The sequence below is a fragment of the Vanessa tameamea genome, chromosome 16 (assembly GCF_037043105.1).
Source record: "Vanessa tameamea isolate UH-Manoa-2023 chromosome 16, ilVanTame1 primary haplotype, whole genome shotgun sequence".
Lineage (NCBI taxonomy): Eukaryota > Metazoa > Arthropoda > Insecta > Lepidoptera > Nymphalidae > Vanessa > Vanessa tameamea.
The window spans coordinates 12219255-12233642 of NC_087324.1; the positions used below are offsets into that span (position 1 = coordinate 12219255).

The 14388-nt window shown below is 47.6% G+C and overlaps 1 protein-coding gene across 1 annotated transcript in view; it reads left to right on the plus strand.

Annotated features, from left to right (window-relative positions):
• Positions 1-14344, plus strand: part of Mgl (Megalin) — a 194717-nt gene extending 180373 nt beyond the window's left edge. Inside the window, exons 11-27 of the mRNA XM_064217394.1 lie at positions 269-528; positions 794-946; positions 1204-1354; positions 1418-1604; positions 1686-1789; positions 1866-3044; positions 3188-3292; positions 3372-3717; positions 3803-9742; positions 9823-9981; positions 10061-10287; positions 10369-10591; positions 10716-11557; positions 11643-11798; positions 12196-12445; positions 12519-12733; positions 12809-14344. Coding sequence (XP_064073464.1) covers positions 269-528; positions 794-946; positions 1204-1354; positions 1418-1604; positions 1686-1789; positions 1866-3044; positions 3188-3292; positions 3372-3717; positions 3803-9742; positions 9823-9981; positions 10061-10287; positions 10369-10591; positions 10716-11557; positions 11643-11798; positions 12196-12445; positions 12519-12733; positions 12809-12975 — 10664 coding nt within the window. The 3' untranslated portion in view covers positions 12976-14344. The remainder of the gene's footprint in view (positions 1-268; positions 529-793; positions 947-1203; positions 1355-1417; positions 1605-1685; positions 1790-1865; positions 3045-3187; positions 3293-3371; positions 3718-3802; positions 9743-9822; positions 9982-10060; positions 10288-10368; positions 10592-10715; positions 11558-11642; positions 11799-12195; positions 12446-12518; positions 12734-12808) is intronic.
• The last annotated feature ends 44 nt before the right edge of the window (positions 14345-14388 follow it).

The following is a 14388-nucleotide window of genomic DNA, read 5'->3' on the forward strand; positions in this document are numbered from 1 at the left end:
GTAAGTTTAAGTATTAGACGCCTTTATAATCGAGCATATATTTTGTAAAATTTATATTTAAGCGATTTTCTTATACGACGACTAATGATTTAGATATTAAATTTCAATATTATAATTGTGTATTATTGCGCCACTGACTCAAAATTCTCAAACAAACCAACTGTTATAAATCTTTCGAACGATTCGGCCGCCGCTTGAACATATTCTCGGGCAGACTCGCTTATCAATTAGAGAATGAAATTTCTGAAAATATCGCATATATTTTCAGAAATGACGTGCAGCTCGACAGAGTTCATGTGCAAGTCGGGCCGTTGTATCCCCGCCACTTTTAAATGCGATTCCGAGAACGACTGCGGCGACTATTCGGACGAGACGGGCTGCGTCAACGTGACGTGCAGCTCGTCGCAGTTCCAGTGCGGGAACGGCCGCTGCGTGCCCAACACCTGGAAGTGTGATTCGGAGAACGACTGCGGCGACGGCTCCGACGAGGGCTCCCATTGCGCTGACAAAACCTGTGCCTACTTCCAGGTAAGCCTGGTTCTGCCGCTTAGCTTTGCTGTTATAATATATGCATGTATTTCTGTTTAATTGATAAACTGGACATCGATTTATAGAAATAGGGTTACCGTCGTGGTGGCATGAGGTATCGATCAGTTAAGCTATCCTATTGCATTATAATTTAAAAAAGGAGAAAAACGATTGGGACGGCGCCTTATATTTCGAAAGTAATCAAGCAGTAAATTAGTCACTCCATTGACGTACCCACCCGTCGAGCCGCTCGTTGTGGTTTCAGTTCACGTGTCCGCGCACCGGCCACTGCATCCCCGCGTCCTGGGTGTGCGACGGCGACGACGACTGCTTCGACAAGCAGGACGAGGCCGACTGCCCGCCCGTGTCCTGCCTCGCGTCGCAGTTCAAGTGTGCCGACCTCAAGCAATGCGTTCAGGTTCATAATTCGAAATGCACTCAAATAAAAATTGAATTAGCGTAAAGAAGTCATCTCCCAAGTGACGAGTTTTGGAATCGTAAGCAGCCGCATAACGTAAATTTGGTTCACATTATGCGGCTGCTTACTTTCATTTCGGAGCGACCGCCGTCGGGACACGATCTTCATCACCGAAATTCTTTGTCGAAAACCGTATTCGGTTCTCATCGAGAGCCGTTTCGTTCCGACGAGGCGACACGTAACGCTCGGGTCCGCAGGAGGCGTACAAGTGCGACGGCATCCCCGACTGCAACGACGGCTCCGACGAGGCGGGCTGCCCGTCGCTGGCGCCGCACCAGTGCGCCGCCGACCGCCAGTTCCAGTGCGCGGCGTCCGGCCTGTGCATCCCGCGCACGTGGTACTGCGACGGTGAGTACTCCCCGGCCCGGCCCGGCCCGCCCGGCGAGCCCCCCCTGACCGCCCGCTGCGCAGGCACGCCGGACTGCGAGGACGTGTCGGACGAGCCGGCCGAGTGCGGCGCGGCGGCGTGCGGCGCGGGCCACTTCCGCTGCGACAACGCGCGCTGCGTGTTCCGCGCCGCCGTGTGCGACGGCCGCGACGACTGCGGCGACGGCTCCGACGAGGGCCTGCGCCACGCTTGCGAGCCGCCGCCCTTCAGGTGCGCCCGACCTCGCCGCGTGCGGCTCTCGGAACATTTCGCCAGGAAATTTGACTAACTCGTTTCCGCCGACCCTTCCAGGTGTCCGTCGGGACAGTGGCAATGCCCGGGCGTCACCGACCGCTGCGTGAACATAACCCAGGTGTGCGACACCAACTTCGACTGTCCGAACGGCGCCGACGAGGGTGAGTTCCCTTCCTCGTAGTGCCGTCCTGTATGGTGGACGAGTCCGTTGGCACCGCTGACCGTGTGCGTCCGCAGGGCCGGCGTGCGACTTCGCGACGTGCGCGCACGGCAGGTCGTGCCCGAGCGAGTGCCGGCCGACGCCCGCCGGGCCGCTGTGCGTGTGCCCGACGGGCGAGCGGGTGAGCGCCGACGGGCTGACGTGCGAGGACGAGGACGAGTGCGACCCGCCGGGCCTGTGCTCGCAGATCTGCACCAACACGAAGCGCTCGTACGCCTGCGGCTGCGTGGACGGGTACCGCCTCAACGCGGACAAGCACGGCTGCAAGGCCGACAACCACTCGAGCGCCTTCCTGATCATCTCCAACAGGCACTCGATACTGGTGGCCGACTTGAACGAGCAGGGCCTCGAGAGGGTGCCGATAAACGTCGAGAATGTCGTCGCAACCGCATCCAACATGCACACTGGAACCATATTCTGGTCGGACATGAAGCTGAAGAAGATATCTCGTCTGGATCGCGGCGGCGAACCTCAGGTTATCGTTTCGACCGGATTGGATTTGGTGGAGGGATTGGCTTACGACTGGGTGGCCGGGAATGTTTACTGGCTGGACAGCAAGCTGAACACTATCGAGGTGGCGAGGGAGGACGGGAGCGCCAGGACGGCTCTGTTGAGCGGTAACATCACGCAACCGAGAGGGATGTGTCTGGACCCAGCGCCCAACGCGAGATGGCTGTTCTGGACCGACTGGGGAGAGAACCCTCGAATCGAAAGAGTCGGAATGGATGGAACTCAACGCATGGCTATCATTACAACAAAAATATACTGGCCCAACGGTTTAACACTAGACACCGCCACGCAACGGGTGTATTTCGCGGATTCGAAGCTGGACTTCATCGATTTCTGCTATTATAACGGTTCAGGTCGCCAACAAGTCTTAGCTGGCAGTCATTACTTATTACATCCGCATTCGCTGACTCTATTTGAAGATACATTGTACTGGACGGACCGACAGTTGAACAGGGTCCTATCGGCTCATAAGTTTAAAGGAACGAATCAAACTGTGGTGTCTCATTTAATATCTCAACCTCTGTCCATTCACGTCCACCATCCATCGTTACAACCACAATATCCGTCACCGTGTAAGAAGGATACATGTCAGCACCTCTGTTTATTGAGCCCGAACAATACGACTGGGTACAGCTGTATGTGCAAGCCAGGATATAAATTGTTGCCTGACGGAAAGTGCATTGAAGGTATTGAAATTATTCTGTTGTTATAACTCATTACAAAATAATATATTACACATTATAATGTATACAAATATCCAAGATCATTTAACGTTGTTTTAACCTCCAGAAATATCATCCTACTAATAATATTAATATTTTGATTACAGAGGAAAATGCTTACCTCATGGTTTTGAAAGGATCGCAAATCATAGATCTGTCAACAGATGGTTCAGGAAGAGCTGGACAGTTACCTCCCGTTGTTGGAATCCAAGGTAAATTTGTGTAAAGTCTAAATCTTTCAGTGTGGCCTTTGTATTGATATTTTTTTAACAACATATTTTATTTACTTAGGCGGCGTACAACTGGACTATGATCGCCAAGGTCATTTGCTTTACTGGCTTCAGTCTATATCTGGTGATAGCGAAGATGATGAGAACTGTACGATCTATACTATGCCGTATGGGGGTGGTAATAAAGTGGAATTCCTTGGCCAAGATACTGGTATAGTCGGATCTCCTTCTGCTATTGCTTTCGATTGGCTAGGACGCAATTTATTCATGGTAAATAAAGCTGCAAGTAATATTGAATTGGTTCGAGTCGATGGCAAAGTAAAATTCAGGACCGTAGTATTTGCCAATGATGGTAGTAGGATGTCGATAGCAAAACCAAAAGGATTGTGCTTGGATCCGACCGAAGGGTGAGTAAAACACGTTCAAGATTTTATATGATTATGTTTTTTAATAATATATATATTTAAATACCCTTTAATTTTTCTTTAACAGAAAAATCTACTGGGCTGACGATGGAGGATTTGGAGTGCCTGCTAAGATCGGTAAAGTTAACATGGATGGGAGTAACCCGGTTATCCTTGTAGACACCATCGAAAGACCAGAAGCTGTTGCAATCGACATTGAGAAGAAAATCGTGTATTTCAGCACCCAATACCCTGCTAGCATAAACAGTGTTAATACGGAAGGAAATGATCGGAAGACAATTTTAACAGAAGCTAACGCTATCTCATATCCAAAAGTGATAGCGGTCCTGGATTCGCGTTTGTATGTATTAGACACGCGACACGAAAAAATTTTCAAAGCCGATCTTCCGAACGGAGACAACATTAAAGTCATATTAGATAACGAAAGCGATTTAAAATCTTTAACTATATTCCAGAAGAGGAAGATGATGCATCATCCTTGTTCTCAAAATAATGGAGGATGTGAACAGATATGCATTCCGAGTGAAGGGGGATCGAGAGTTTGCGCTTGCTCTGTAGGGTACAGGAAAGAAAATGAAATTAACTGTGTGCCGTACAAAACGTTTGCTGTCGTGTCTCAATTAGACCTCATTCGAGGTTATAGTCTCGACAGTAGTGCAGAAGCCATGGTCCCAGTCACAGGACAAGGGCATCACATACTTCACGTTGACGTTCATTTCGCGGAAAATTATATATACTGGGTGGAGTTCAACCGAGGTCAATGGAATGGTATATTCCGTATCAGACCTAATGGGTCCGAGATTGAACATATTGTGAAGGAAGGTATCGGTAGCAATGGTATTCGAGGATTAGCCGTGGATTGGGTGGCCGGCAACTTATACTTTACGAATGTATTTCCACACGAGAATTATGTAGAAATGTCTTGGCTTGATGGTTCAAACAGAAAAGTTCTAGTTAAAACTACCATGGACGCTCCAAGGGAACTTGCTGTAAACCCTCTGAAAAAACTTCTCTATTGGATAGATTACGGTCAGTATCCGAGAATCGGAAAAAGTTATCTAGACGGCAGTAACTGGCAGACTATTGTTAGTTCAGGGATCTCGAACCCACGAGACTTAACAATAGATATGTTGACTCATGACGTATATTGGGTAGACTCAAAACTCGATCAAATACAAAAAATCTCTTACAGCGGTGGCAGTAGACAACTTATTCGGTCAAATTTACCCAATCCAATGGGTATTGCTATCCACACTGGAAGTGTGTATTGGGTGGACAGGAACTTGCAAACGATTTATAAAGCATCCAAACTTCCGGGTAATATGTCAATGCCAGAAAAATTACGCACTAATCTACCTAAACTGAGAGATATCGTCATATTTGATATCAACAATCAACCAACTGATGAAAACAATCCTTGCAGAAAGCTCGGGAATGGAGGTTGCGAACAACTTTGCTTCAGCTATCCTCCAGAAGCTAACAAAGGCTACACCCACCGATGTGAATGTGCAACAGGCCAAGTGTCAGTCAACAATCCCAAAAAATGCGAAGTTGTCGATGAATATTTAGTATTTACAACCAGAACTGAAATTCGCGCCGTCAACTTGGATCCAAAATCTACAGGAGTACCATTTAAACCTATTGGAAATCTCACAAATGTAGTCGGTGTTGATTTTGACTACGCAGACAATAAACTATTCTTCACACAAATAAGACCCTGGGCGAGAATCGCTTGGATGTCGGCGAATAATCCCGACCCATCAGGTATTCAAAACATTATAAATAAAAATATTAACCCGGAAGGTATATCATACGACTGGACACAAAAGAAAGTATATTGGACAGATAGTTCCAATAATTCTATTTACGCTATGAACTTAGATGGTACTGAGTTGGTAATGATAGCAAGAGTCGAACGCCCTAGAGCTATCGTCGTTGATCCCTGTAATGGAACTCTGTACTATACAGATTGGGGTCGATTTGGAACATCCGGTAAAATTTATAGGACTACGATGGCTGGTTCCCTTAAAAAGGCTATAATAGATAAAGACCTTTCGCAACCTAGTGGACTTACTATTGATTTCGACGAGAATATGCTGTACTGGACCGATGCTGTTCGTGAAAAAATAGAACGCTCGAAGTTAGATGGATCAGATCGAGAAGTTTTAATATCTGCCACAATATATCCGTTCGCAATAACAGTGTTTGGTAACTATATTTATTGGACAGATCTTCAACTGCGAGGGGTATATAGAGCTGAAAAACATACTGGTGCTAATATGGTCGAAATGGTTAAACGTTTAGAAGATTCACCGCGAGACATTCACATTTACAGTACCAGTAGACAGAAATGCCAGAAGAACTTATGTAAAATAAATAATGGAGGGTGTGCACAAAGCTGTCATCCAGCTCCTAATAATTCAGTCGAATGTAAATGCGACGATAACACAAAGTTGGTAAACGAAGGAAGAATGTGTGTTGCAAAGAATATTACCTGTGACCCGAGTAAATTCTTTTGTGCAAACGGTAAATGTATAAGTCGTATGTGGTCATGCGATGGCGATGACGATTGTGGCGATAACTCTGACGAAGATAAAAATTACTGTTCGTATCACTCTTGTTCACCTAATGAATTCCGTTGTAATAATGGACGTTGCATATTTAAGTCCTGGAAATGCGATCACGAAAATGATTGTAAAGACGGATCAGACGAAGAAGGCTGTGTGTACCCACCTTGTGCCGACGGAGAGTTTACATGTCTAAATTCGCGTTGCATTCCTAAAACGCAAGTCTGTAATGGTATTAATGATTGTAAAGATAACATAACATCCGACGAAACACACGAGAGATGCCCAAGGAATACGACTTGCCCAGCTAATCACCTCAAATGCGAGAAAACAAATATCTGTGTCGAACCGTACTGGCTTTGTGATGGCGACAATGACTGCGGTGATAATTCTGATGAAGATCCGCTACATTGTGCTCAAAGAACTTGTCCACAAAATAGCTTCCGTTGTCCCAATCATAGATGTATACCAGCCACTTGGTACTGTGATGGCGACGATGATTGTGGTGATGGCGCCGATGAGCCTCCGGAGTATTGTCGCTCAGAAGGAAGAACTTGTTTTGGCGATTTGTTTACCTGCGATAATGGAAACTGTATACCAAGAATTTATATATGTGATGGTGATAATGACTGTTTAGACAATAGTGATGAAGATGACAGGCATCAGTGCAATGAAAGAAAATGTGATGCTGAAACAGAATTCACTTGTGAAGAGAACAAATTCTGGGGTAGAGCACAGTGTATTCCTAAGAAATGGCTGTGTGACGGAGATCCAGACTGTATAGATGGTACGGATGAAAATTCAACTATTCATCATTGCTCTACACCTACTCCTTGTTCTGAAGATCAATTCCAATGCAATAATGGGCGGTGTATTAATGAAGGCTGGGTTTGTGATCACGATAATGACTGTGGAGATGGGTCCGACGAAGGGAAACAATGTAATACGCAATACAAAACATGTTCTGATCAAGAATTTAGGTGTCAGAACTTCAAGTGTATCAGAAATCACTTCAGATGTGATGGAGAAGACGATTGTGGAGATCATTCTGATGAAGTAGGATGTGTGAAAGAAAATAAGACTTGCCCAGCGGGACAATTCAAATGTAACAACGATCAGTGTATAGACAATAGACTCGTTTGTAATAAAGTGTCGGATTGCTCTGATGATTCCGACGAACCTGCTCATTGTAATGTCGATGAATGTGCCAAGTTAGAAATTCACCAGTGCGGTCACAAATGTATAGACACATTAACAGGGTATTATTGCGATTGTAATCAAGGGTATAAACTATTAGGTGATGGTAAAGCTTGTGCTGATATAGACGAGTGTCTCGAAACACCGGGCGTTTGTTCGCAATATTGTTCAAATACTCCAGGGTCCTACTATTGTAAATGTAACGATCAATACTACGAAAGAGAAGCAGATGAACACACGTGTAAAAGAAAAGATAATACCACAGCGTGGATTATATTCACGAATAAATATTATGTGAGAAATATGTCCACGGATGCTTCTTTATATAATCTCGTTCACCAAGATCTTATGAATGTTGTTGCTATAGATTTTGATATAAGGGAAAACAAAATGTATTTTGCAGATGTGTCTGCAAAAACAATATATCGATCCGATTATTCTGATCCGAACCCAACTAAGGAAGTAGTAGTCCGACATGACTCTCATGGTTTAGAGGGTATTGCAATTGATTGGATCGGAAGAAAGATTTACTGGCTTGATCGACACTCGAAGAATTTAGATGTAGCTGAATTAGATGGCACTAGGCGGAAAACGCTCAAAACAGGAATTGCTGACCCGCGAGCAATTGTCGTTCATCCAGGCACCGGTTACTTATACTATACATCTTGGCACCTACAGGCGTATATTGGTAAAATTGGCATGGACGGTTCCAACTTCACAACCATTTTGAACTGGGAAGACGATATCGCATGGCCTAATGCTCTAACTATTGATTATTTCACGGATAGAATCTATTGGGCAGATGCTCATTTGGACTATATCGGATCAGCTGATTTGGAAGGAAGACACCGTCATATTGTATTATCAGGTACTAAGGTTCCGCATGTTTTTGCTCTTAGTCTCTTCGATGACGAAATTTATTGGACTGATTGGAATCTTAAAGCCATTAGTAAAGCGAATAAACATTCCGGTGAAAATTTAAAAACACTAAGAAATACGACACATCGTCCTTATGACATTCACGTTGTCCATCCATTAAGGCAATTATCATATAATAATCCTTGCGGAAATAACAACGGAGGGTGCTCCCATCTTTGCCTCATTGCCCCTCCACATGAATCCAGTTACTTAAATATTGAGGGTTACGGCGAAGAAGGTGAGACGTCGTACAAGTGTGCATGTCCGAACCAATTTTATTTAGCACGAGACATGAAAACATGTATTGCCAACTGTACCGATGGGCAACACAGATGCAATGGGCGTGACGAAAAGTGCATTCCTTGGTTCTGGAAATGCGACGGTGAAAAGGATTGTATGGATGGATCAGACGAACCTGACACTTGTCCTGTTAGGCACTGCAGAGCTGGTTCCTTCCAATGTAAGAACACGAACTGCACTCCGGCGGCAACCATTTGTGACGGAACAGATGATTGTGGCGATGGAAGTGACGAGGCACAGTGCGCTCATGAATGTCCTCTGCTCGAATTCAAGTGTAAAGCTAGTGGTAGATGTATTTTAGACAGCTGGAAATGCGATGGCGATACAGACTGTAAAGACAACAGTGATGAAGACCCGGCGATGTGTCACAATAGACCGTGTAACCCGGATTCAGAATTTTCTTGTAAGAACGGTCGATGCATACCTAAGCTATGGATGTGCGACTTCGACAATGACTGTGGTGATGATTCAGATGAACCTGCTTACATGTGCCGACAGAAGAATTGTACAAACGGATGGAGACGTTGTCCAGGGCAGTCAAACTATAGATGTATTCCTAAATGGTTATTCTGTGATGGTAAAGATGACTGCAGAGATGGTTCCGATGAGTTACCAGAAAATTGTCCTTCCTGTAATAGTGAAACTGATTTCACGTGCCAGAATAAGCGTTGTATTCCTAAACAGTGGCTCTGCGACTTTACCGATGACTGCGGAGATGGAAGCGACGAAGCGGAATCTGTTTGCCAGCATAAATATAGAGATTGCTCTGAATCTGAATTTAAATGTGGAAACGGCAAATGTATCTCATCAAGATGGCGCTGTGACCACGAGGACGATTGTGGTGATAATACTGATGAAATGGATTGCGGTGGATTCAAATGCAAAAATGGAACGTTCCAATGTAAATCGGGACACTGTATCGCGGCGTACTTCAGGTGCGACGGCGACAGGGATTGTAGGGATTTGTCCGATGAAATCGGATGTCCTCCGCGTTTCCCAGGCGGCAGATACTGCCCGGAAAGCAGGTAATAAGAACTGCAATGTAATCCTTACGTATTTTATATAAAAAAAACCTTATATTAAAACTGATTTTTTTGTGTCATAGATTCCAGTGCGGTAACAACTTGTGCGTCTCTCAATCGGATCTATGCGACGGAACGGACGACTGCGGCGATGGGTCCGACGAGGCCCCATCCATCTGTACCAATTTCAACTGCGATACACTTCGACGATTCCATTGCGACAATCATCGCTGCGTACCCAGGTAACGAGCGAACTTCCCCACACTCGGCTAATCGAATCCAAGTCACCCCGTACTAACCGAGGGCGACTCCGCGGCGCAGGTACCAAGTGTGCGACGGCGTGGACAACTGCGGCGACGGCTCGGACGAGAACAACATGACGCTGTGCGCCGTGCGTGCGCGCCCGTGCGAGCCGCTCACGCAGTTCCAGTGCGCCAACCGCCACTGCGCGGCGCGCACGCAGCTGTGCGACCTGGCCGACGACTGCGGCGACGGCTCCGACGAGCTGGGCTGCCACCACGCGCACACCTGCTCCGCCACGGACAAGGGTGCGTGCGGCGCGTGTCTCGGTCGCTGCCTGCTCTCGCTTAGAACTCTCCGTTGATACGAATCTCTCGCGTCATGTTCAGGGGGTTGCGAGCACTTCTGCACGAACCTGACGTCGACCGCCGTGGGTGCTGCGGGCGCGGCCGGCGGGTACATCTGCACGTGCTTCCAGGGCTGGATCATCTCCCGCGCCGACAGCAAGCGCTGCGAGGACGTGGACGAGTGCGCGACGGGCGCGCACCACTGCGCACATCTGTGCACCAACCTCAACGGCAGCTACAGCTGTGGCTGTCGGGAGGGCTTCCAGTGAGTCCCTCTCGTGTGACTATATCGACCTCGTTGCTCTTAGTGCATACTTAGCGTGAAGGGTATGCGCAAAATTTTAGAATTATTTACTAACTAATACCGCTGTTGTTTTTATAATTTTCAGATTGGCAGACAGCTTGTCCGGTATATGCAAAGCCATGAAAGACGATGTAGTTCTCATGTTTGCCAACGGCCCGGAGATTCGTGCGTTCGTGCAAGACAAAAATGAACAATTCGATGTCATAACGTCCGAAAAGCGAATCGAAGCGATAGACTACGATCCCAAACAGGAGATGGTATTCTGGGCAGACAGCTACGATAAGACCATTAAACGTTCGTACATGATCAACGCTCTGAACGGACAAGTCAAGAGCGGATTCGCCCAAGACTTGAAAATGAAAGGCAATTCGAAACCCACCGCTATCGCCCTGGATTATATCGGAGATAATATTTACTGGACCGAAACCGACAGGACCGGATCCAAACCCAGGGGACGCGTCATGGTGGCCCGGACGGACGGCAGATATCGAAGAGCACTAGTATCTGCCGGAATTGAAAGCCCGACTTCGCTCGTTCTCGATCCGCAATCGGGCAAGATGTACTGGGCGGACGCGGGGTCCGCGCCCAAGATCGAAATCGCCTGGATGGACGGCTCGAAGAGACGACCTCTGATCACAGAGAACATCAGACATCCGACCGGACTCGCAATCGATAACGCCATGGACCACACGATTTACTGGGCCGACACCAAACTCAACACGATCGAAATGATGAAGCACGACGGCTCCAACAGGAGAGTGATACTGAAGGGCGACTTCCTGAAGCATCCCCTGTCGCTCGACGTTTTCGAATCGTCACTGTACTGGGTCACGAGGGACACGGGCGAACTCGTCAGGCAGGACAAGTTCGGGAGGGGGGTGCCATTCGTCATTTCCAAGGACCTAGTCAACCCGTCGTCCGTGAAAGGTGAGTTCGACACGCGAGACGCGAGTCCGACACGCGAGTTCCGAGCGCTAGCCCGACGGCAACGGTAACGGTCCCGTGCCCGCAGTGTACCACCCGCTGCGCTACAACGCGTCGCGCGGCGGCTGCGCGCGCTCCCCCTGCTCGCACCTGTGCCTGGCGGTGCCGGCCGGCCGCCGCTGCGCCTGCCCCGACGCGCTCACGCCGCCCAAGCGCGCCACGCACGAGCTGGCCTGCGACGCCCGTGAGTACCGCTCCGGCCTTGTGCCGCCGCTCTGTCTTCTTTTTCATGTTAACGTCTGATTTGTACTTTTTTGCAGTCTTTTCTCTTGGCCGTTTCGCGCACTTAGTAATTAAACGTGAACGATTTTATTGTTTTTATTCATACTTTACGACATAATGTGCGAGGTTCTGTAGTTTTTCACACTCGTACGAGAGTCATTTCGAATTTCTAACGAATGTACCGCGTAGTAGTCGAAACAAGCAGGAGACTGCAGGAGACGGGACAAAACCACACCCACGGTTTGTCATACGAAAAACTTAACAGAACAAGCTCCAAACCAAAAATTGCCACGATTAAGTATCCGTACCGGGCGCCACAATTTCGCTCCCATCCGTCTGTACCTCGGCCTGGCCCGCAGCGGTGGAGCCGACGCGGCCGCTGCCGCGCGTGTGCCCGTGCGAGAACGGCGGCACGTGCGCGGCGGGCGCGGCGGGCGCGCTGGAGTGCGTGTGCCGCGCGCCGCTGCAGCCGCCGCTGTGCGCCGGCGCCGCCGCCAGCACGGCGCCGCGCGCGCCCGCCGCCGCCGCCGTGCTCGTGCCCGTGCTGCTGCTGCTGGTGCTGGCGCTGCTCGCCGGCGCCGCCTGGTTCTTCATCAGGAAGAGGCCCTTGTGAGTACCCCCTCGGGCGCCGCCGACGCCGTCCGCCCGGCACGCGACTCACTTTCGCCGTTCTCCGTTCCAGCGGCAAGGGCGGCGGGCTCGGCAGCCTGGCGTCGTCGCAGAGCGTGTCGTTCCGCGCGGGCTCCAACGTGGAGTTCGGCGCGGCGGGCGCGGCGACGCCGGCGGCCGACGCGTACGCGCTGGGCGAGCCGGCGCGCAAGGGGCGCGACTTCAGCAACCCCATGTACGAGGCCGTCACGCGCGCCGCCGCCGCCGGGGAGCCCGAGCCGCCGCTGCGTGAGTATCTCGAGCCGCCGCCCCCTCTCGCCCGCCGCGAGCCGCCGCCCGTTGACCGCCCCGATCTGTCCGCAGCCGGCATCTACGAGGTGCCCGAGGAGCTGAAGGAGAAGGTGGTGTCGGCGGTGATCTCGCCGTCGTCGACGGAGACGCGCAGCACGAAGCGCACGCGCGCGCTGGACCCGGCGGCCGACACGGGCGTGGACACGCAGCAGCTGGTGCGGGAGGACCGCGACTGCTAGCACGAGCCCTCCCTATCGGACGAGAAGTCGGCATATCGAATTTTAGCGAGTCCCCCCCGTATTCCGGAGCATCCGTCGCCGGGCCCCTGACGGCGGTCGCGGCCGGGGTGTCCGGGTGCCTCCATCGAGGCGGCCCCTCGCTATACATATTGAACATGCGAGACATTCTGCAGTGGCACGCCGTATGATGTCGTGAACTCGGAATAGGGACTCCTACAAAATGGATGATAATTTTATACCAAACACTATCGATCTATATAATTTGATTACTACTTTTATACTCGTGAACTGTCTGAGACTAAATATATTAATGAATACTTTTCGAAAGAAATAATTTGCTTAGAAAAAATATTAGTCGATAACGCTGAGTTTCGACTCAGTTTCGATTGTTTTCTTGAACGATGTTATTTGTTTTATATTTTATGTTATATAAATATTCTATATTTTCCTGTTATACCGTTCGTACTAACTTCTCTCCGGCCGTACTTATGTGTCAATATCTTTCTTTTATTGTTCGTCGTCGATCGAAATCATATCATAGCGTGATATAATGTCGTTAGATATATGTATATTATGAGAATTTATTATAGATTAGATTATGTCTCGTTTTGCAGGGCCAATAACCGGAATGCCCAATGATACATTCCTGAAACGAGTGTAAAGATTTAGTACATAATGTAAGTAGTAGGAATTGCGCCAGCGGCCGCTCTTTCATAGGGTTTAGGTTCATTTGACAATAAGCGACGTAACTATTTAGAGAATAATTTATTTATTTCGTTATAAGACTATGTAAAATATAGCTATGTTGTGTTTTATAATTGTCTATTAAATGATAAAATTTTTAGATTTCTTTGTGGTATTGACGATTTGCCATAAAATGTGAGATGATATTTCTGTTGTTTAATGTTAAAATAATTATCGTCAATTTATTTGTTATGAAATACTTTATCCAATGTAAATATGTGCTTTCAAATATGTGATGTACATTTTTAAATAAAAAATAAAAAAATCTAATGATAATATACTGGAACCTGTCATAATCTGTCATAAATTGTCTCAAATTGTAAGGTTCAAACTTTGACTGCTTTATTTAAAAAAAATATATGAATTTCAGAGAGATGAAAATTTAAATAGGTTAGTGTATAGTGAAGTGTGAGTACTTGTAAACATCACAGTAATTTTTATATTATTACAAATATGACCAGAAGCACATTAAGAGGATTAAATAGGTATACATTTGTAAAAAGTATAATAAAACTGTCAATATAATAAGTAAGAAGATGAAATATTTTTGTATTGGGATTATAATTATTAGTTGTTTGACATTAGTCGAGAATATTGTGTAAAAATAAATTAATTATGAAATTTATCGCTGTTATTTTTTTTCTTCCACATATAACATCTCTAAGGTCA